The sequence below is a fragment of the Myodes glareolus genome, chromosome 21 (assembly GCF_982192425.1).
Source record: "Myodes glareolus chromosome 21, mMyoGla1.1, whole genome shotgun sequence".
NCBI classification, from domain to species: Eukaryota; Metazoa; Chordata; class Mammalia; order Rodentia; family Cricetidae; genus Myodes; species Myodes glareolus.
Genome location: NC_142046.1, coordinates 13,543,583 through 13,567,537, shown reverse-complemented (window position 1 = coordinate 13,567,537; position 23,955 = coordinate 13,543,583). Strand labels below are relative to the sequence as shown.

The 23,955-nt window shown below is 45.1% G+C and overlaps 1 protein-coding gene across 2 annotated transcripts in view; it reads left to right on the top strand.

Annotated features, from left to right (window-relative positions):
* Window positions 1–23,955, top strand: part of Nup214 (nucleoporin 214) — an 80,529-nt gene that overhangs the window by 14,669 nt on the left and 41,905 nt on the right. For both annotated transcript variants that reach the window (XM_048432050.3, XM_048432049.3), the window contains exons 12-23: window positions 2,257–2,710; window positions 3,918–4,090; window positions 6,129–6,223; window positions 9,747–9,833; window positions 10,037–10,186; window positions 11,402–11,560; window positions 13,990–14,093; window positions 16,092–16,274; window positions 16,889–16,962; window positions 17,059–17,142; window positions 22,226–22,489; window positions 22,800–22,961. In XM_048432050.3, coding sequence (XP_048288007.3) covers window positions 2,257–2,710; window positions 3,918–4,090; window positions 6,129–6,223; window positions 9,747–9,833; window positions 10,037–10,186; window positions 11,402–11,560; window positions 13,990–14,093; window positions 16,092–16,274; window positions 16,889–16,962; window positions 17,059–17,142; window positions 22,226–22,489; window positions 22,800–22,961 — 1,989 coding nt within the window. The remainder of the gene's footprint in view (window positions 1–2,256; window positions 2,711–3,917; window positions 4,091–6,128; window positions 6,224–9,746; window positions 9,834–10,036; window positions 10,187–11,401; window positions 11,561–13,989; window positions 14,094–16,091; window positions 16,275–16,888; window positions 16,963–17,058; window positions 17,143–22,225; window positions 22,490–22,799; window positions 22,962–23,955) is intronic.

Sequence of the window (23,955 nt, the reverse complement as noted above, 5' to 3'; positions counted from 1 at the left end):
CAGTTCTAATTGCCCTAGGAGGAGTGTGCACAATTTTTTTTTTTACGATGTTCTGGTGTAATCCTAACGGGCATTGAATTGATTTATGTCTGCATGTTTCTTTGAAGGTGTTTCTTGCTGGTTCCATAACCATTGTGTAAAAGAGGTATTCAAGTAGCCTACTGAGAGTAGTGTTAGATACTCTTCTGGCAGTGACAGTTCACATCAGAAGGTGGCATTTTCTTTCGCTTTTGTATCCTCTCAGTGCTCTTAGTATCTCCCGTGAACACAAATCTCCATTTAGCCTAATAGCCAAGGCCAACTATTGTAAATTGTAAGTGTATTTATTTTTTTTTAAGTATTTAATATGTAGTTGAATTAACAATTGCCTTACAAAAAGTTGGGGAAGTAAAACAAATTCTAAATCAGCCTTTTCTGGGGAGCTGCTTCCCAGTGTTTCTGCATGAACAGCTTAATAGTTAAAGTTAAAATGTGGACATCATTGGAATGCTGATTCTATTTTTATTTATGTGTTTTGATATTGCTCTATTGCTAATGGGATCTTACTGTGTAGTCCTGTCTGGTCTGGAACTCACAGAGATCAGCTGCCTCTGCCTCCTGAGTGCTGAGATCAAAGATCACTGTCCCCAGCATGGCATACTGATTCTGAATTTAAGCTGTAAACTTTTCTTATGTTCATAGCTAATTTTCATGGTTTATTCAGAAGAATAAACCATTCTGTTGTGTCGTTGACTTTTTTTTTTAAAAAAAAAAATTGGGATTGTATTTACTTGCAGGATGGAGAGCGCACACCTTTAATTCCAGCACTCTGGAGGCAGAGGCAGGTGGATGGATCTCTGAGTTCAAGGCCAGCTTTATCTTCAGAGTGAGTTCCAGGGCAGCCAGGGCTATGCAGAGAAACCCCCTGCCTTGAAAATCAAAAGAACAAAAAAGAAAGAAGGAAAAAAGATTGTATTTCTTCTCATTCTTTAAATTATTTTTATAGGATTTATTCTTATGCAAGAGATCACTGGGGCCATTTTTATGGGTTTGAGACACGTTGCGAAATGTTTTCTAAAAGTCCTGCTTGGTGTATTTGATCCGTGGCACCGGGCAGAGGCTGCAGGTTGGCTTTACCTGCTCTCAAGGGCAACATGTTTTAATTGTGATATTTTAAAGGGAAGTCAAAACTTAACTTTAAATTTACATATCTTTTTTGGTTTTGTTTTTTGTTGTTGTTATTGTTTGTTCTGTTCTGTTCTGTTTTGTTTTTGAGGCATGGTCTCACAGTGTAGGCCTGGTTGGCCTGGAACTCTGTGCAGACCAGGGTGACCTCAACTCAGAGATCTACCTGCCTCTACTGGGAGTACTGGGATTTAATGCAAGGAAGCCTGGCTAAATTTACATTTTTTGTTGTTGTTGTTAAAGAGATTGGATAGTTGTTTCTTTTTGTGAATTAGTCTTTCTGCTTAAATTTGTTAACCTTAAAACAAATACAATTGACAGCTTTTTTAGGAGTTAAAACTTAGTTCTTTTTCCTCAGTTATTTTATTATGTCCCTCAGTTATTTTTATTTTGGAATACTTTGTCTGACTGTATCTTAATCAACTGTGCCAGTTCACTGTTTGCTTAATGTATTTGTAATGCTTTTAAGTAGTGTTCTGAGGCAGAGACCTGAATGAACTAGGGTTGTGTCCTGGTTATGAAGTAATGCGAATGAGGCTGACAGCTCACTCTTCAGTTTGCGGTAGCAAATTTATCGTGCTTCTGCCTGTGAAGTCCTGGTAGCTTACTGCCCGTCCCCATTTTGGCCTTCTTTAAAATTTCAATTCCCTCCTTTTCTGTTGGTTTGTTTTTTTGAGAAAAGGTTTCTCTGTGTAGCCCTGACTGTCCTGGAACTTATTATAGACAAGGTTGGCCTGGAACTCACGGAGATTCAGCTGCCTCTGCCTCCCTCCTTAGTGCTGGCATTAAAGGCGTGCGCCACCACCTCCTGGCAAAGTTTCACACATCTTATCCTGTGGAGTCCTTGGAGAAACCAATTGTCCCACCTTTTGTTTTTTGAGACAAGAGTTTCTCTCTAGCTCTGGCTGTCCTGGAACTGGTTCTGTAGGCCAGAGACCCACCCGCCTCTGTCTCCTCGCCTGGCTACACCTTCTGTTTTCTTAACAGACACTGTTTCCAACTTTATCTGACTTCCGCCCTCTCTCCCTTGCCTCTGCCATGCGACCACCAATTTAACTTTGTTCTTTTGTTTCTCCTTGGTTTTTGTTGCAGGAAGTTTTCCTAGCACTCCAACCTCTCCTCAAGCCCCGCAGAACCTTGATGCTCCAGCAGAAGCCTCTTCGTCTCTTGCACCTGTGTCTGCTGCTGCTCCTACCACCGCCTTCCCTTTGCCGTCTGCTGGGGGAGCCCCTTCTATGTTCTCCTTTGGCCCTTCATCCTTAAAGTCATCTGCTTCTGTCACCGGGGAGCCCCCTCCGTATCCCACGGGCTCTGACAGTTCCCGAGCCCCTGTGGGCTCTGGCACCTCCACCTTCTCTTTTGCCCCTCCTTCCAAAGGCTCCCTGGCAGCGTCCCCCATGGCCGCACCTGCTGCCCCCTTTACTTTTGGATCATCAAGTTTTAAGCCCACTATGGAAAGCACACCAATGTCCAACACCCCACACACAGGGATGAAACCTTCATTTCCACCCTCAGCCTGCTCTGTGAAAGCCAACCTGAGTGAAAAGTAAGTAACCTTCAAAGTTGGATTCTCTGGTAGGATGGTCAGAACTACTGCACAGTGGCCACTGGGCTCGGGTCACTGAATGGAGCACTGAACAGTCTTTGTGAAGGAGTGCTTAGCAGCGGCCCTTCACGCCCAGCATGTCTCTGCCTGTTAGAGGTTTGCACTCAAGCTGTTGCGTTGCTTTCAGACTGTAAAGGTGAGTGCTCCTTATTTTAAAAAGGGAGCTGCCCAGAGCACACACCCTGGAAACGAGTGGGTCTTTTGTAGTTCTCTCTCCTTGTATCCACCCTGTCTCTCAACCGTTTTCTGTGCAGCCACCAAGGTGACTTATGCAGTTAGGGACACATGTGATAACTCCCCTGCTTGACAGCCCTCAAAGGTTTCTTGTTGCTCTCCTGTACAGTTCAAACCTTTTAGCATGGTATGTGCTTTCCTTCAGACCTAGTTCCAGCCAGCTTGCTCATACCTTATTTATTTACCTCTTTATCTGTTTTTTTTTTTCTATTCTCCCCACTAAACTGAGCATCTGAAAGGAATGCTCCCTTGTATTGTTCAACCTTGCAGTCACAATGAGCGATAACCCATCAGTTTTTGGTTCTACTTGCCTCATTGCTGGGACATGCTGCTGCAGCCACACATGTCCATTGGCCGCTCTACTGTGGCCTACTCATTCTTTAACTAAGCAGTCATCTACTGTTGGAATATTAGATTGTCTGCAGACCTTATCTTGACGTGTAGAGTTGACTTGACGTTCTTACTGGGCCATGGTGTCCCAAAGATGGTAACCTGTTTGTTTCTCTGGTGTTTTGATACCCTGGAGATGATCATCTCCCCAAAGATGGTAACCTGCTTGCTTCTCTGGTGTTTTTGATACCCCGGAGATGATCTTCTCAGAACAAGTTCTCATAGTTGGTTGTACCACCTCCTTAAAAACAACACAAACACTTAGCTTGACAGGTTAGAAAATAAGTATTTCCTATCATGGAGAATTTGGCCTTTACTACATGCTCTGGTGGGGCTGTAGCTGATGCCATGTTCCTAAATGAGCAGGTGGAAACTGTGCCCTCGTATGAGTAAGCAGGAAGTGCGTAGTTTGTTGTGAATCAGTGGATATGAGTAGTCAGTTATTCTTGATGTCACTGCTAATGATGAGCGTGGAAGGACCCTCCAGCAGGCTGCTGTGATAGAGCTTCATTTCCATTCTCAGGTTCACCGCTGTGGCCTCTGCACCTGCTCCTAGCTCCACAAGCACACCCTCTGTGTTGCCCTTCTCCTCCTCCCCCAAACCAGCTGCTTCTGGACCACTCAGCCATCCCACGCCTCTCCCAGCGTCATCCAGCTCTGCGCCTTTGAAGTCTTCAGTTTCTCCCTCACCATCAGGTATTCTCTGGAGCCAGCAGCTCTGTCTTCAGCTCTGTTTTCAGAGGAATAGTGTTCAGCATTTTAAGAATCTTTGGTAATATATAGTGAGGCAAGTTTTTTTGTTTGTTTGTTTTCTTTTCTTTTTTTCATTTATTTATTTATATTTTTGTATGAGTGCTGTACATGTGTACCAGCAGGCCAGAAGAGGGCATCACCTACCATTGTATATGGTTGTGAGCCACCATGTCGTTGTTGGGAATTGAACTCAGGATATCTGGAAGAGCAACCTAAACTGCTGAGCTATCTCTCCAGTCCTGTTTTGTTTTCCAAGACAGGGTTTCTCTGTGTAACCTGGCTGTCCTGGAACTCACTCTGGACCAGGCTGGCCTCCAACTCACAGAGATCCCCTGCTTCTGTCCTCAGTGTTGGGATTAAAGGCATACTCCACTATCCTTGTTTGTTTGTTTTGTTTTTACTTGCTTTAATGTTTTGGTGTGCTGTGATTGTTGTGCTCAGAATTGGAAGATTCACAGTGGCTTCAGTTCCCTTAGTCTTCATTTAGCTGCTGGTGGATGTTCATAGACAGCATCTTGTGGCGGGGTGCTCGTCCTTGCACACAACCTGCTGTAATGGAAGGACGGTTACAGAACTGCCCTTCACCATGGCAGGAACAGTCCTCAGTGACTCCCGTGCTTCCTGCTCCTGAGAGTCTGAGAACATTTTTGCCATCAGCCACTCTAAGCTACAAATACAAATAATTCAGACAGGAGTTAAGACTCCAGAGGGCAAGTGCACCTGCCCTACCTTTCTCCCTTCCTGTCCTATGTACTGGGTTTCAAAACTGTAAATACTGTGGTCTTCACCAAGGTTCAGGGCTTCCTAACATTTTTTGGGGGTTGCTTATTTCTTTTTTCCTTATATGTAAAAATTTTAAAGCATGTCAGAGTTAACTGCAGACATTGTGAAACAGTTGACCTCTAGATATGCGGGCTCCCGCCTCCTAAGAGCTAGGGAAGGCCATTACAGCTCAAGGGATCACAGCAGTCAAATGAGAGTCCATTCAGATTTCCCAACTAAAGTTCACTCCCTGAATTTTCTGCATAGTCTCAGTTCATTTCTTTAGCATTTATGAGAAAGCCAGCTCAGTAGTTTGGGGACGGTCCCTTTGTATTTGATTGTTTGCACATGAGAGAACTCAGACTGCAGATCTACGAGCGCCAGTGATGTGCACCCCCAGTGCGCTTCCATTCAGACTGACTGCAGCACGTGTTTCAGTTGGGCTTGGTGGGGGTGCTTGCTGGGTGCGTGCGTGTGATTGCAGTTACGCACAGGCCAGAGGTGTCCAACACCTGGAGTTTGTTCCAGGCAGTTGTAAACCGCCTGAAGTGGACGCTGGGAACCAAAGTTGGGTTCTCTGCAGCTCACTCTTAATTACTGAGCCATCTCCCTGGTTCTCAATATAGTTTTTCAGTTGGTTATTTGGGTAGCCATTTGTTAGGATTTTTGTTTTGTTTTGAAGGCAGTGTTTTACTGTGCAGTTCTGGCTGGTTTTGAACTCACAGATCTGTTTGGCCTGCCTCTGTCTCCTGAGTATTGGGATTCAGGGCTGGACCACACCTGGCCTTGGGTAGCCATTTAGATTTGAATGTCTGGAATATTATTTTGGCAAATCCCGAGTAGATAATGAATGAGGAAATTTCCGAATTCTTTGAGTAAGGGAAGTTTCTTTCCTTTTGAAGTTTGCTGAAGTCACCTAACTAAACCATCTTGTCAGCCATCTTTGTGTTTTTGAGACAGGTCTCAAATGTGACCTAACCTTGCCTATACTTTATCTGTAGTCTAAAGTGCCCGTGAACTCAGAATCCTCCCTTGCTGAGCCTCCTGAGGCTGAGGTTATGGGTGTGCCCAGAGGACCCAGGCTGGTCATCGTTCTCTAACACAGATTGTCAACGTGGAACCAGGGACAATGTGTAACCCCTTTCCTTAGATTTGGGGACAGACGTTTGTGGTGACGGAAGTCTGTTCTGACTGACTTCTCTGCTCGTTTATGCATCAGGCCGATCGACTCCAAGTGGCCCAAGTCCAGTGCCGTCCATGGTGCAGAAATCACCCCGGATAAACACTCCTGTGGCAAAGGCGGGCTCTCCTCAGGTATGTTACATTATCTCACTACACCTGCCTTTTATAAAGTCGGCCTTTGTGCTTTAGAGTTCAGACATGGGAACAGTGATTAGGACTGCACAGGAGATGCAAGCATGTGCTTGAAGTTCTTGACATGTTGTCACAAAAGCAATTATCTATTTACTTTCTTTTGTTGTGTTTGTTTTATTTTGTGTTGTGTTGTTTTGTTTTGTTTTGTTTTAGACATGGTCTCCCTGTGGTAATCTAGCTGACTTGGAGCTCACTCTGCAGTCCAGGAGGCTGGCCTTGAACTCATAGAGATCCCCTCTGTCTCCTGAGTGCTAGGATTAAAGTCATGGGACATCATGCCCAGTTTTTTAATTGAAGTAATTTATGTAGAAAAAAAGTCCGTATGGTATGTGTACACCTCAATAATTGTCATCAGATAGCCAACAAACAAGCTGATAAGAAGGCAGTACCAGAATCTCCAGGCTCTTCTTCATATGCCCCCTTCTGGTCTTTATCCTTGCCAAGGGTCACCCACTCTCTTGATATCTAACAATCTATGGATTAATTTTTCCTGTTTATTGATTTCTATCCACTAGAGATACACAGCATATAGTCTTACTATGCTCATGATATCCATCCATCACTGTTGCTATTTTATCACAGGTGCCCCTTTCATCTCGCAGAGTAGTGCTGACCTCAGCAATGCACTGGATGTCCTCTGAACACATGTACACATTGGGGTTTAAACTTGATCATGGGCCACAGACTGCACATCGTCCTCTTTAACAGGTTGCCACCCATGGTAGACACATCCCTGTTCTTAACAGGCTTGGTATTTTTCATCTTTCGTTGTATTTGGCTTTTTTTTTTCTGATCTTTTGTTTGTGTTTGGTTTTTGTTTTTATTTAACTCACAGTTTCCTTGTGATTCTCAAAGTTGAGCTTTATTTCATATCAATTTTAGCCATCTGGATATTTTCATGTATGTAGTCTCTTAATGTTCTTAATCTTTTTCTGTTGGGTGGTGTCCTAGTTTGATTTCTGCTGCTGTGATAAAACACTCACCAAACGTACCAGTCGGTGGTGGTGCATGCCTTTAATCCTAGCACTCGGGAGACAAAGGCAGGTGGATCTCTGTGAGTTCAAGGCCAGCCTGTTCTACAAGAGCTACTTCCATGACAGGCCCCAAAGCTACAGAGAAACCCTGTCTCGAAAAACTATAACAAAAAACCAAAACAACAGTAAACCACTGTCATAGGGGAGGAATGAGTTTATTATGCTTCCCCTCAAAGTCAGTCCATCATTGAGGGAATCAAGGTAGGCTCACTTACTGTTCCACATAGCAAGCAGTACCTCTGAGGATACTGCTTGCTGACTGGCTCTCAGCCTGGCTTGACTCAGTTTTCTTACACAATTCATAGCTACCTGCATATGACTACTACTGCCCATAGCAGGCTGGGCCCTCCTGCACCCGCAGTCCCCACAGACATGTTCACAGGGCAGCCTGACGTAGAGAGTTCTGCAGTCAAGGCTTCCCTCTCAGGTAACTCCTAGATCATGTGCGTGGGATTGACTCTAGGGTCTTGTGCCTGCTCAGCTTGCATCTTATGATCGGTATCATACTTAGTGTGGAAAGACATAAACACACAGCAAAGCAGATACAGTATATCCTCTTTGTATCACCTGTGGATACAAGATCTTTACTTTAGTATAACAGATTATATTTTTGTTTTTCCTTTCTTTATTTCACACCCCTGGGGATTGAACTAGCTAGGCAAGCATACTACCATTGTGCTCTAACGCACCCTAGTTCTTAAGTGCTTTTCAAACTTGCATTTATTAGGGGTGTGTAGTGTATGTGCACATGAGTGTGAGGAGGCCAGGAAAACCTCGTGTGTCCTGCTCTATCACTTGCTACCTTATTTCCCTGTGCCAGGGTCTGTCACTGAACCTGGAGCTAGGTGGACAGCCAGGATGCCCCCTCTTCCCTCTTCTGTGGGGCTATATGTACCTATGGCCACACCTAGTTTTTGTAAGGGTTTCTCGTGCTTACCTGCTGAGCCATTTCCCCAGGTTCTCATGTCTTGTTTTAGGAATCATTTCCTATTTCTTACTCAGAAAGGTTTTCATATGCTGTTTACAGCTCTGATACTTACTTGTATTTAAGTCAGTGGCCATCACTTCAGCTTGTATGGCTCTAATGTCTGTCAGTTTCCTACTTGAGTATTCCAGGAGTAACAGTCATGCCTTTTCCTGCTGTGCCTACCGTCCTAACACATACCTGCACGGCATTAGTTTGTAGTGCAGTGCCCAGCACATGGGTGTTTGTTCGGTGGCTGTTTGCTGACTGCTTATGCACTCTGAAGCCATGTCAGGGCACGGGAGATTTTACCAGCTCTTGCCCAGCCCTTGCTCCTTCTCTCTGAGAAGCTTTTCCACCTCTATTAGCAGCACTGACAAAGCAGGGCTTTGCACAAGCACAGAAGTGAAAGCACTCGGGTCTGCTTTCTGCACTGGTAGTGCTTCTTCCCGTTCTAGGTCATCTTCTGTAGCATATATCCTCGTATGTCATACATATCTTGGGTTAGGCTTTGGCTGTCTCTTGCCTGTTGGTGTCCTGACTGCTGTATCCTTTTTGGCTTTTTTTCTCTTGCTGTCATTCCTGTCCTTTGAGTAGTAAGATGGTCGTTTTAAAATGATAAATCAAATTTCATTCAAACGCTTCTGAAACACCAGTAGTAGCTTACCAACATGCCTACAGTAGAATCTGAACTCGTTGGTGTGTCCTTAGACACTTTTACTACCTGCTGCTCTGATCCTGTCTCTACGCTTCCTTTCTGTCCTGCTCAGCTCTTAGCTGTGTCTCCTCCCTCCCTCCCTTTCTCTCTCTGTCTCTCTCTCTTTTGTTTTGTTGGTTTGTTTGTTTTTTTTGTTTTGTCTTGTTTTTTTTTTTTTTTTGAGACAGGGCTTCTTTGTGTAACCCTGGATGTCCACGAACTCGCTCTGTAGATCTGACTGGCCTCAAACTCAGATACCTGCATACCACGTGCTGTGGTTAAAGGTGTGCACCACCACTCCCCAGCTCTGCTTAGCTCTTGAAGCCCACATGACTCTCACACCTGGATATACTAGAGTCTTTCCTCCATTAGCTCCTTGTGCTTGCTCTTGCTGCCTGGAAGGTGTTTGCCTGAGCTCTGTCGATAGCCTTCTCTCCCACACCATGTTCCCGTTCAGATGGCAGCCCTGCAGGAGAACTGTTTGGCTATCTCAGTGCCTCATTCTCTTCAGGTTTCCCTGTTACTCAGCAGCAGAAATGGTTAGCAGGTTTACTCACTGTCCATCTCGTCCCTGAGCAAGTTCCCTGAAAGGTGTTATCATAATTGACTCACGATTTTCCCCATGGAGAATATGTCCAGACAAAGTGGAGGTTCAAGAGTGGTGAGCCGAGGTGTAGGAGCGCTCACCATGGCAGCCCGATGGGACTGTTGCTAGTAGCTAGACCTCCGGTGTGGAGCCCGTCTTGAAGCCTTTTCCTTCCATTGCAGGCCAAGTCCCTTCAGCCTCCTGTCACAGAGAAGCAGGGTCATCAGTGGAAAGATTCAGACCCCGTAATGGCTGGAATCGGAGAGGAGGTGAGTTTGTTGCTTGTGTTACTTTCTGAGAGTAGCTCTGACAGTGAGACTGTAGTGGCCTTAAGTGCTGTCAGCTGCATGGCCGTTATTCTAACATCAGGGCCTGATGTGGCCCCTGTGGAGGTTTGTTCTGATATTGTGGAAGCAGTGCTGTTACTGCTGCCACACAGAACCGGTTGTCTCTTTGTTCATGGTTCTCTCAGATTGCACACTTCCAGAAAGAACTGGAGGAATTAAAGGCCCGGACCTCCAAAGCTTGCTTCCAGGTTGGCACCTCAGAGGAGATGAAGATGCTGCGGACAGAGTCAGATGACTTGCACACCTTCCTCCTTGAAATTAGAGAGGCCACAGAGGTTTGTATCAGTGGATGTCTTTCCTGAGTACAAAGGGGCTTTTAGAAATTGTTGTTCCAGAACACTAGTATGAACTACTGTGTTCTCTGAAGACCATCATTGCTGCTGGTGGCGTTTTACCTGCAAAACCCTGAATTCAGCTCTGTCAGAACTGAGGCGTAAAGCTATCCTAGCTGTCTGTCAGTTTCCTCCTGTGTAAAGTGAGATCATAGTTTCTACCTTCTAGCTCATACTAGGTACTCCATTAAAGTTGGTTATAGCTATTTAAGTGTACTTTCAAGGGTTTCTTTTATGGCATTGAGTTAAGATTTTTTGGAGCATGTACAGTATAAAACGTCAAATATTTGCTGCTTAAAGCACTATTTCCTGTTACTCTGGTCACTGCATGATGGGGAAAACCAACTGCATATACCATCTGACCCTGTGCTATACCAAGATCATCTCACGAAGTCCTCACAGCTTTAATGCCTGGGCCATATTGTGACCCTCTCCATAAGAGGCTTAAAAAGGCAAGTGAGTTTCTGGAAAGCCCTGTTAGTAAACGACATTGTCAGACACGTTTTCCTGTGTCTCCATCTCATGTTCTCCAGTCTTCTGGTCTTAAACAGCAACTTGGGAAAAGAAAGTCTGTGGGGTGTTGTCTTTCTGGAGCCGGGTCACAAGTGCTGTCTCTGCTCTTCTTAGTGCCCACATTGTCAGTCACCAGAAACTGTTCTTTTAAAACCAGGAGAAGGATAATTAAAAAGCAAAAACATTAGGACCTAAAGAAATAGCTCAGTAGGTAAGAGCCCTGGCTGCTCCTCCAGAGGACCTGAGTTTGATTCCCAGCACCCACATGATATCTCCAGTCTCAGGGCATCTGACACCTCTTCTGACCTCTTCAGGCACGAGGCACTGAATGTGGCACACAAAGCAAATGCTTGTACATACAAAATTTAAAAATTAAAAAAAAAATTTAAATGACTACCTTTCTAAGCAATGAATTTTTTTTTCAGAGTTTAGGATTTTTAGTGTGTCCTACAGTCACTGAAACAAGAAACATGATATAACATCATTTTTTTACACTCCCCCCAAGACAAAACAAACAAAAAGAAGCTATAGGAAAAAAAAAATTGTTTTGTGCATGGAAACAATTAAACTTTTTAAGGTAGCTAAAATAGTTGAGAGCTTCCACCCTGCTGGTGTCCACAGCAGTTGAATCTCTGCCTTTTCTAGTCTCTGCATGGAGACATAAGCACCCTGAAAACAACTCTGCTAGAGGGCTTCGCTGGCGTCGAGGAAGCCAGGGAGCAGAACGGAAGAAACCATGATTCTGGGTATCTGCACCTGCTCTATAAAAGACCGCTGGATCCCAAGAGTGAAGCTCAGCTCCAGGTAGGCGATGCCCTTACAGCTACTGAGAAAAATACCAGCAGCAGGGCACTTGGTACCGTGGCTACGTCTGAGGTGTGGGTGATGTCCCTTTAGCAAGCTGTCATTTTCTGCTCATAACTTCTGTGCTTTTCCAGACACTTAACTTGTGTTTGTTTTGGTTTTGCAAAACAGGTTTCTCTGTGTAGCCCTGGCTGTCCTGGAACTTACCTTGTAGACAAGGCTGGCCTCAAACTCACAGAGATCGACCTGTCTCTGCCTCCCAAGTGCTGGGATTAAAGACTTGTGCCACCACTGCCATCCTGCCATAAACTTACTTGTAGCAAAGAAAATAGTACACTTTTTTTTAAATTTTAAATTAGCTTTCACAATTTAACTTTACGATAGACTTCTTTAAGCCTTGAACTTGTTGAAGTCCTTTGCTTACATAGGAATGCATGAATCCAATCATGTGTAATAAGTATTCAGTGGCAGTCTGTAAGGTGGTCTGGTGGGTATTTTTTAGGTATTATTTTCAGTCTACAGAAATAGCTGGTTACCCTATATGGTGGCACTTACCTCACGCTCGGGACAGAGGAAGGAGGATGGTGAGTTTGAGGCCAGCCTGGGCTACTAAACAAAGACCTTCTCAAAGACACAGAAAGCACAGGCCACAGTTGTTCTCAGTATGAGGGCTATGCCCTGAGCTCATGCTGGCGAGGAATAGCCCTGTGGGGCTCTGTCATCCGCTGTGCTCTAGCAGAGGTACATTTCTTGTTCAATCTTAGCCTTCATCTTTGCTTTAGCTGGTTGGATTTTGTTTGCTTCAGTGTCTTGGGTCATCTTTCCCTCCCACTCACAGAATCCCAGAGGGACAGTTTGGTTGGCCCTGGTCCTTCTCCCCTCAGACGTCAGTCTGTGAATGTGCTGAGTCCTCTTTTACAAGGGCTGAAGCCTCAGGCCTCTGGCCCTAGTGGTTTCCAAGACAAGGTTTCTCTGTTTATCTTTGGTCGTCATGGAACTCTCTCTAGTCCAGGCTGGACTTAAACTCAGAGATCCTCTTGCCTCTGCCTCCTGAGTGCTGGGATTAAAGGTGTGCACCACCACCACCTGGCTCCTGTTCATAGTTTCTGTCCCGTGCCTGGAGACCTCCTATGCCTGGCAGGTGATTTCCTGGGGCCAGGGCAGGGTGTTCCTGCAGGACTGTTCTCAGGCTGCGGCCCCAGTGTAGGCGGTCGTCTGCCAGTCCTCGCACAGGCCTTTCACCTCTGCCCCAGTTGCCCGGCCAAGAGGAAAGCATTCAGCTTTTACACAGAGAAAGAAAAAATTATCTTCTTTCATCACACTGAATAGATAATGGCAGGAAATGTAATGGCCACTTAACTACATACAAAGCAAGAATATGGAGCTTTGCTGTGACTGTCAGGCTTTATAACTAGTAAAGCCTACACCCATGCTCTTAGCCACTGTGCTACTGCATGTCGTTCCTGAAGCTGGGTAAGGGACAGTCAGGAAGAGGGACATAGAATTTTCATGCGGTTTATGTTGCCATGGGGCCACAGGTGAGAGCAGAGGAGCCATCAAGAAGTGTTTGCAGCAGGCCTTTGAAGTGTGGAGTTTTGTAGCTCCACCTAGGTGGAGCTAGTATGGACCTGGGGTCGGGGCTGAGCTGGGTAAAGGAAAGCCTCCTGTAGTCATCAGAACCTTTGGGGCTCCTATTGGCGTCCCTGGACTCAGAGGACTTTGGCTCTTTCTAAATGACATTCTCTGTTTGCAGTTGACATAATGCTTATATCCAAGAATACTTGTGAAATGCATTGGGGCACAGTCAGATCTGTGCCATGTGTGGAGCACTTACCTGGGAGCTGCTCAGTGTCTCTACACTTATTGATTGAATACTTCAGCTCTGTCTTTAATTTTTGAGTCAGATTATGTAGCCATGAAGGTTGACTGTGTCCCAGCTGGAAGAACGCTGCGACAGTCCTCCAGCTGGTGAGACCTGTAGTGGTGGTGGAGACACGCTCCGAGTGTGAGGTGGTCCGTGTGTTCTGTGCTGTGAGTGTCTGCTCTCGGGTCCGTTCTTTTCAGCACCAGTTGTTGAGTTATCTGTCTGTTTTACAGTTCATTTCATAATGGGAAAGAACTAACCGGGTGCCCAGTGAGCAGTGCACAGGGCACCCCATCCTGCCCACCCTTCCCAGGGCCTGCACTGCCGCACCCATTCTCTTTCCCTTTCTCTTCCTTCTCTCTTATGCTACTGTAGAAATGGAACTTCCAGTTTTCATTTTATTAAATGGTTTGTATTTAATGGCTATAGTAAAACCTAGTGTTTTCCTTGTTCATACAGTTCTCAATATAGAAATATTTCATAATTATTTTTATTACTTTAATACAGCTTTCTTTCTAGCTATCAGAAAAATGAGTCATTAATTTTTAATTTTTTTTTCTTGTAGGAAATTCGCCGCCTTCATCAGTATGTGAAATTTGCTGTCCAGGATGTGAATGATGTTTTAGATTTAGAGTGGGATCGGCATCTGGAACAGAAGAAGAGACAGAGGTCAGTGAGATGTGCCGCTGCCCCTGGCGTTTGTCGGAGCAGGCGAAACCTCGCAGATGTGCTTCCCCTTCCTTACTCATCTCACTTCTGAAAGTTTGATTTACAAAACCGCAAAATGGTGGTGGTGGTGGTGATTTATGTAAACCAGTTGACATCACATTATAATTCAGAAGGATAAGGGTTTGAATTTCATTAGGGCTGAGGATGTAGCTGTAGCTCAGTAACAAAGCAGTTGATTTGTATGTTTGTATACAGTATGTTCAATCCCAAACATCACAGAAAAACTGAGGCATCAAGAATGTGTAAAATACTGTGTAGTCACGGGGGCAAGCCCACACATTTAATCCCAGCACTGGGGAGGCAGAGGCCAGTGGATGTCTGAGTTCAAGGCTAGCCTGGTCTACAGAATGAGTTCCAAAAACCAGCTAGAGTTAGACAATCCTGTCTCGAAAAACAGACAAATGAAAATACTGTGTAGTTACTGAATAACATGTTCTCAAGAAATCATATTAAATGGCCAGGTAGTGGTGGCACATATCTTTAATCCCAGCACTTGGGAGGCAGAGGCAGGCAGATCTCTGTGAATTCGAGGTTGCCTAGTCTACAGAGCGAGTCTCAGAAAAAAAAGAAGAAGAAAAAAGAAATTGCATTAAATGTTTTTAATCTTGTATCAAATATATAAATAATTAAAAACATTTCAGATGATTTACTAGAAAGCACAAGCGTAGGGAAGAAGGAGCAGATCTGTGGGTGGACTCACACTTACAGTCATAGCATTTGATTAAGAGATGCTCCTTGGGACTGGAGAGGATGGCTGGCTGCTCTCCTGGAGGACCTGAGTTCAGTTTCCAGCACCTACACTGGGTACCGTATAGCAGCCTATAACTCCAGTTTCAGGGAATCTGACCTCCTTCTTCCTTTCACAAGCTCTCTGTGTCCATAAATACATTCTCATAAATGCATTCTGGTCCTGACAGACACAAACACACGTACCTTTGAGGAAAAGCATTCTAATTAGTGTGACTAGTTAAAAGAATTTGGCAAGGGGCCCGGAGAGATGGCTCCGCGGTTAAGAGCACTCAGGAAGCAGAGGCAGGTGGAGGTCTGAATTCTAGGACAAACATCAAACCACAGCAAGAGTGGGCGTTCCAGAACTGCACACACTAACAGAAGCCAGCTCTCTACCCATGCAGTGCCTGCTTATTGCAGTGTTCAGGTTCTGGCCATGGTTTCTGTTTTCAACCCTTCTCTAAATCTTACTTTGTACCAACTAGAAAGTCCTGAAAAACTGTGTTCCATCACTCACTCAGCTGCCTTTTTCTTCTTAGTGGTTCTGAGAAAAGGAACTGGAACCAACTGGAAGTTTCTGTTGTGCATCAGTAGCTTTCTTTTTGTAGTCAGTTATGTGGTAATAGACAGAGAGACAGACAGGCAATAGCAAAGAAACCAGGATCACCCATTTATTTTTTTCTTCAAGTTAGTAGAAACATTTTTACTAATGCTTAAGGAATCTAGACCTGTGTCTCTCTGACCTTAGACCTACTACCCAGCAGTAACCACCCATCTCTTTTATTCTCTGGGAGAAATGATCGCTCAGCTGCCAGTACCTGTACCTTCTCCATCAGCAGTCTAAACAACAGCTGGCTCCCACACACTTGCAGGGAACCTGGTTTATTTCCTTATTGAGTGTAATTTATGTACAGAAAACCTGGGGTCCCAATGGGCAGCTTCAGGGGTTTGCCCGTGTTGTTGGTTTCTGTTTCCCTTCTGCTGTGTTCTTTCCCCATACCTCCAGCTTTGCCTAGTTTGTACTCCGTCCTGCTTTAGGCCCCTCATTCCCTCCCTCACGAGATTCTTGTGCTTTTCTTCTTATTTTCTTTATGTTTCTTGTCTGCTGGTTGTTCTCCATTTTATTATTTTCCCTGTTAGAATTTTAGCCTCGTGTTGTGGTGTAGAAGGGAGCTATTTGTGTCTACTTCTTTTCCTTATTGCCACCAGGCGCCTGCTTGTGCCAGAACGAGAGACACTTTTCAACACACTAGCCAACAACCGGGAAATCATCAACCAGCAGAGGAAGAGGTTGAATCACCTGGTGGACAGTCTGCAGCAGCTCCGTCTCTATAACCACACGTCTCCATGGAACCTGCCCTCAACGCTTTCAACACAGAGCAGCACTCACAGGTGTGCTGGGTGAGCTGCTCAGAGGGCACACGAGCGTGTGAGGTGTGCATTGGAAACAGTTGCAGTCTGTTGGTCGTGGCCCTGGTCAGGTTCTACAACCCCTTTGACCTCTGATTTCTGTGTGTGAAAGCAGGAGTGACAGTGCCTGCCTCCAGGGTGTGTGGGCCTAAGTTGGTAATGCATGGAGTGCTGTGCCTGATGAAGTAAGTGCTCAACAGGCCACAGCGGATTCCATAGTAACACTGAAGCAGTTTTAAGGCCAATAGCTAATAATAATAGCTAATATGTTCTCACTCCCTTCAGAAGTCCAGATTTGCCACTCTGCTATAGTGTGGAGCTGTGTGGATCCTTGCAGCTAGCCAGTTTGCCCCAAACTTACCCTGACAGTGTTGTGTTTCTGCTTTAGGCCTATTAATTTTTGTTAAGGCACCAGTATTAGGCTTAGTGTGGGAGAATGTGGTGCTGAGGTTGTTAGCTTTCCTCCTGTGTATTGTTGGGCAGCTGTTTCTCTAGTGAGTATTCGCTAATCTCTTGGGTTAGATATTGAGAAGAGTGTATGCCACATAACCTCACCTTCTTGTGCTTAGTTTGGGAGTAACACTGCCCTGTTTCAGTTTTGACAGTGATCTTGAAAGCCTCCTAAAAACTACCATTGAGACTCACACCAAGCCCTCTGCCAGAGTACCAGGTAAATGTTCCCTTCCAGCCTCCCAGCTTAGTCTGTGCTCTAACCTGGCTTTTAAAGCTAAATCTTAGCATTTATGGGTTGATGAATTTCTTACAGCTAAACTGTCCCCTGCGAAACAGGCCCAACTGAGGAACTTCTTGGCCAAAAGGAAGACCCCACCAGTGAGGTCCACCGCTCCAGGTAAGGAGATCGGGTCCTGAAGCTTTCAGGGTTAGCTGTGGAGTGCTAGGGCAGGCTGAATAGATGAGGAAAATTTTCCCAGAGTCAACTGTCAGGCTTAGTACTGGAATAAGAAGCAGTTCGTATATTTTGGATAAAACAACTCAAGGTGATTCTTTGGACTTTGATATCATCATTCCCTAGGTGATATGATAATGATTCGGAATGACATGGGGTGGGCTGAGTTGGAGCCTTACCTCAAACCTTATATAGGTTTTTAGGAACATTACACTTGAGAAAAGTCTTAAGGGAAATTTATAGGGTAGGCAATGATGATTTAAATACTTGCTAAGGGACTGGTAAGTGGCCCAGTGAGTAAAGACTTCAGTCTCTAGGACTCACAGAGAGACAGGAGAAAACTGGCCTCTACATGTGCATTGTGACTCTCACACACGCATGCACACACCACAGTAAATAAATAATAGATTTTTTAAAAACTTGCTGAAAAACAACAATATAAGAGATGAAGGGTTCTTTTAAATTTTTATCTCTAATTCCTTAATTTTTTTGAATCTAGCACATGCCAGGGATCTCTACTAAAACTATTGAACTACATCCTATCCCTTAATCTTTTTCTTTTCTTTTTTCTTCTTTTCATTCTTTCTCCTTCTTTTTCTTCCTTCTTTTTTCTTCTTCCTTCTTCCTCCTCCTTTTTCTTCCTTCTTGTTTTTCTCCTTCTTCTCTTCTTCTTCCTCTTCTTCTTCTTCTTCTTCCTCCTCTTCTTCCTCCTCCTCCTCCTCCTCCTCCTCCTCTTTTTTTTTAAAAGGGTCTCATGCAGCTCAGACTAGCCTGAAACTCAAATTGTTGTTAGATACAGTTTTTCTTTATAACAGCCCAGGCTGGCCTCAAACTCACAGAGATCCGCCTGTCTCTGCCTCCCAGTGCTGGAATTAAAAGGCATGCACCACCATACCCACTTTGGAGCTGCTTCTTAAGTCTTCTGCCTACAGAAGATTCCACCAGACACCTTTTCTTGGCCACATGTACTCGGGCTGTTTTTTGTGGGGAAGAAAAATGTAAGCACATATCATGCACTCATGAGGATGCCGAGCAAGTGCAGTCAGAGGATGTCGGTGTTCTTCTCTGTCGCTCTATCTCACCCCCTTGAGATGGGGGTCTCTGAACTGGAGATAGGCAGCTCCATTGATCCTTCTGTCTTCGCCTCCCTTCTAGTGACAGGGTTTCAGGTACCCACAGCCATGCCTACTTTTTAGATAGGTGCAGGGGATTTTAATTTAGGACCTCACACAGCATGTACTTTTGACCACTGGCCCATCTCTCTACCTCCGTTAGGCCACCGTTTCTGTTGCAGTTCCTCACATTCTAAGACTTTGCCAAACTATTCCACTTTCCCAGATTCCTTCTGGGTCTGTGGTACTGACTTAGTTATCTTAGTTAGAATTTATTTTTCTAGGGGGAAAAAACCCCACTACAACCAAAATCAACTTAGAAAAGGGTTTATTTCATCTTGTGTCATCTTGTGGTCTATCATGTGGGGAAGTCAGGACAGGGACTCAAGGTAGGACTCTGGAGGCAGGAACTGATGCAGAGGCCAGGTAGGGTTGGTGCTTCCTGGCCTGCTCCTCATGCCTTGCTCAGCCTGCTTTCTTAGAGCATTCAGGACTGTCAGCAGGTGGGTGGCAGCAGTCAGTTGGGCCCCCTACATCCATCATCCACCAAGCAAATGTCACATAGACTTGCCTACAGGCCAATCCTTTCTCAATTTTCTCAATTGAGAGTCCTTCTTCACTTAGAATTCTTGCTTATGTCAAGTTGACAGAAGAAGAAAAAACAGCAACAACAACAACAACCAGCCAGGACAGGCACCAATGCCTGTTATCTGTAGCTAGCATCACCATAATCAACCTTCTTGGCAACTTTTTTCTCTTTGTGCTCTGCACATGTGGCTGATGCTGACTGCAGTACACACCTTGTGTTAAAGAGCCATCACACGTGTGTCCAACCTTGCTAGTCCCGTCTGTTGTCAAAGCACCTTTACTCATAAATCTGATTGAGTCCTTAGATGTGAGGTTTATGTAACTGTTTAGCAAATGTTCTAGATAGTGATAAATAAGATAGCAAGGTCTGACCACTCACAGTGTGAATAAAGAGCATAAACATTACTGAAGCTGCACAGTATACTTGATTAGTAATAACACACATGCTAGGGAGGACAACTGGGGACATGGGGGCTTTGTTTTAGACATAGGGTCTCATGCAGTCCAGACTGGCTTTCAACTCTGCAGAGGAGGATGGCAATCTGAACAGTGTTCCTTATAAACAGTGAGTGAACACATCTCTCCCTCCTGAATGCTAGGATTCCAGGCATTGCCACAACCCACAGTTTACATAAACTTTTTTGTTTTGCTTTTTTGAGATAGGGTTTCTCTGTATATCCCTGGCTGTCCTAGAACTAGCTTTGTAGACCAGGCTGGCCTCAGACTCTCTGATCCAAGTGCTGAAATTAAAGATGTGCATTACCGGGCTGGAGAGATGGCTCAGAGGTTAAGAGCATTGCCTGTTCTTCCAAAGGTCCTGAGTTCAATTCCCAGCAACCACCTGGTGGCTCACAACCATCTGTAATGGGGTCTGGTGCCCTCTTCTGGCCTGCAGGCATACACACAGACAGAATATTGTATCCATAATAAATAAATAAATGTTTTTTTTAAAAAAAGATGTGCATTACCACCGTCCAGCTACTTAGAATTTTTTTTATTTTTAAATTGTAATGTAATACGCCAAAAAAGTACACAAAATAAAAAGAAATGTTTAACCTCTACTGAAGTTAAGAAACAACATCGGGGCTGGAGCGATGGCTCAGCAGTTAAGAGCATTGACTGGTCTTCTAGAGGACCTGGGTTCAATTCCCAGCACCCACATTGGCAGCTCACAACTGTCTGTAACTCCAGTTCTAGAGAATCTGACTCCCTCACAGAGATATGCATGCAGGCAAAACACCACAATGTTCCTAAATAAATCTTAAATTTTTCTTAAAAAGAAAAACGAGAGAGTGAGACAGAACATACCAGGTTCTTAGAAACCCTTCTCTTGGGGCTATAGAGATGACTCAGTAAGATGCCTCCTCTGTGAGCGTGCAGCCCTGTGTTCACATTCTCAGAACCCATATAAGAAGATGGGAATGTTCGCCTGTGCCTGTAATTGCAGCATTAAGGGATGGAGACAGGCTAATCCCTGGATGTCACTGACTAACCAGCCCAACCAAGGCAGCAAATTGTGACTCAGTGAGAGACTGTCTCTAAGTAATAAGGTAGGAAGTGATAGGGGAAATTGGGCTGGGCAGTGGTGGTGCACACTTTTAATCCCAGCACTCAGGAGACAGAGACAGGTGGATCTCTGTGAGTTCGAGGCCAGCCTGGTCTACAGTGTGAGTTCCAGGACAACTAGGGATACACAAGGAGCATCCATCACCTCTCCTCCCCTTCAGCACATGATAGCGTAATTGTGGTTACTGAGAAGCAGACCCAGGCTACATGCGTTAGACAAGTGTTTTATTACTGAACCCACACCCAGCCCTGTTCCCTTTTTTGTTTTTCCTGAACTGTTTAGTGAGAGGACAGGGTATCAGGGCTCCATGAGGGCTTTGTGGTCCTTTATGTGCTTCAGCAAGTCACTGCAGACTTAGTGGCTCAGAAAAACATCCGCTGCTGCAGCCTATGCAGGCAAGTTCAGGCACTGTGTGGCTCAGCCGGCTCCTCTGCTAGGACAGAGGCTGAACTCATGGCCTGGGCTGCTCTGTGGGAACTGTGGTGAGGATACACTTCCAAGCACTTTGAGGTCACAGTTCCTGGAGCTGCAGGATGAGGTACTTGTCCCTCTGTTGGTGTTCCTCAGAATTTAAGAATAAGCTTTAATTTCTTGGTCACTTTTGATTATATAAATATATATCTTGACAAGGTAACACTGTCAAATGTAACAAAGACCATGAAAATGATAGCTGTGCCGTATTTTACAGATAAATTAATTCAGTTGGCTTCCCTAGAGCCCCACTGGACAACTTTTGGTCAGAAATAAATTCTTGACATTAAATAATAACAATTAAGTCATTTGTAAAAAATAAACTTACACATTTCAGACCTTGACATCATATTTTTAAATGGAGTTTATAAGTGGCCTTCACAAAGTTGTTTGCCTCAAAACACTTGATGACAGCATGAGCCAGCTTGTAGTCTGTTGCTCACTGAGCACTTAAAAATGTAACCTTGAAATGTGCATCTGAGAAACAGAACTTTCTGTTTCTTTACACTTGGTTAATTAATTATGTATTTACTTGAGACTGAGTCTACATAGTTCTGGCCTTGATCTCACAGAGATCCACCTGCCTCTACCTCCCAAGTACTAGAATTAAAGGCGTGCCCCACCAAACACAGCTGTACATAACTAACAGCCCCAGTGGCAAGTGGGCAGCAGCCCTGGCGTGGCCCCGGTTTCTGCTTGCATCTGTTGTGTCACACGTATGCTGAGACATGAAAATCTTGTAGCGTGATCTGCCTACGGGTCAGACAAGCAGTGGCGGAAGAATGCTGCTTTGGATACCTTGGGAAGGAACGGGGCTAAGTGTTTTGTTTTTCCAGTGTCAGTGATAGCACGCATTCAGAAGTTCAAGGTAGACGTTGGCATAAGACTGACCGCACAGTATAAAGAAGGAAGAACAGAGAAGACCATGGTTAAGTTCCATGTTGAAATCACCAGACTCATTTCAGTGTGTTGGAGACACTCAGACTGAGGCCATTCCCACTCCGCCAGCCACTGTGGGTGTTGTGAGGTTACTGTTGGGAAGCAGCGGTGACACCGTTTTTCTGCTGTGAGAGCTTAGTCTCTTGCTTTTCCACCAGCATTGATTCTTTTTCAGTTTTGTCTAACAGTTAGGCTGTTCCTGACTTAGCAGCTTAGCTTACAAAGCCCCCTTTGAGCAGAGACCACAGAACATCTTCCTTTACAAGTTGAGTGTGTCTTTCTTAGCGGTGAAATGACAACTTTTGGGTTTGCTTTTTCTCATGTTCTTTTTGGGGTGGGGCTTCTGTAGCCAGCCTGTCTCGGTCAGCCTTCCTGTCTCAGAGGTACTATGAAGACTTAGATGAAGCCAGCTCCACGTCATCCATTTCTCAGCCTCTGGAGGGAGAAGATGTCCGGTCACCTTGCAAAGAGGAGGAGGCTGTGGTCCAGGTCCATCGGCATGCCCCTGTGGTCCGCACACCTTCTATACAACCCAGTCTCCTGCCCCAGGCGGTGCCTTTTGCTAAGCCTCACCTGATTCATAGCTCCTCACCTTCTGCGATGAGCTCCTCAAGTAAGTCAGCAGTTAAAACTGTGACCATGAGCTACATGGCCATGTTGTGGTCACTCCCTGAGGCCGTCTGTCTTGTGTGCTCACTGCTGCAGGGCTGCATCAGGACTTTGTGTCATGGTGACTTCCAGCAGAGACACAGTACTGGAACAAATCCGTTTTACAAGAAACCAAGCTCTGTCTTGCTCTAAATACTTTCTTGTGCTTAAGAATTTTTAACTTTATCTTTTTCCCTTCAGCCTAACAGAATTTACCATTTTAACTTTTCTGTGTTCCCTTCGCTGACTTCTGATAAATTTTCTCTTCCCCTCAGTCTCTACTTCAGCCAGCAAAGTCATTCCTCAAGGAGCTGACAGCACAATGCTGGCAACCAAAACGGTTAAGCATGGTGCACCAAGTCCTTCCCACACCGTTGCAGCGCCCCAGGCAGCGGCTGCTGCAGCCCTGAGACGGCAGATGGCCAATCAGGCGCCAGGTAAAGACTGCAGCCCCGTTCCTAGGAGAGCAGCCGAGCTGCCCGGTAACAGGTGTGGCCTCGGAGTGGGAGGCGCTGGCTCTCTTCGTTGCTCCTCAGATATTTTAAAGATCTCAGCCACAGGGAGGGCGGCTGTAGTGTGCTTACTTGTGTTCTAGTGGGAGAGAGTCAGCAGAGAGAGTTGGCCAAGCTGCGCATCCCAGAGCTCGGCCTTCACAGACGTGCTGTGCTGTGCTGGTGTCGTCACTGGTCTCCGGTTAGGGCTTATCTTGTCGGGATTTAACAGTCCAGGGCTGGACTCGGGGCTAGTGGTCACTCGTGTCAGCTTGGCCAGCCTTTGGTTCTCAGTAAGAGGCTGTTCCTCCCGCCACCGGGCCCATACAGTTGACACAAGTGCTGCCTGGAGATGGTAAGGAAGAATCTTAAAACACAAAACCCCCCACAAGGAAAGGTTGCCTAGTCCCAGAGTGAGGCGTGCCACCTTTGAAAGCTGTTAGTGCCAAATATTTTCACTTAAGGAGACTCAAAGAGACATGGTGGTTTCATACAGGTAAAAAAGAATTATGAGCCAGATAGTGGCTCATACTTGTAATCCTAGCACTCGGGCTGAAGTAGGCACATTGTCACAGGTTCATGGCCAGTCTGGGCTGTATAGTGAACGTGATCTGCATGGACAGAGTGAAACCCTGTCTCAAAAAAGTAAAGCAGGGCTGGAGAGATGGCTCAGCAGTTGAGCCCTGACTGCTCTTGCAGAGGAACCAATTTTAATTCTCAGCTCCCACATGGCATCTCACAGCTGTCTGTAACTCCCAAGATCGGACACCTTCACACAGACATACATAGATACAGGCAAAACACCAGTGAACATATAATAAAAATAAGTAGTTGTTTTTTAAAAGTAAAAATCGCTAAACAGCAATAAATCAAGTTTAAATATTTCTCTGTGTAGTACTGGAGCTTGTCCTGGAACTCGCTCTGTAGATAAGGCTGGTCT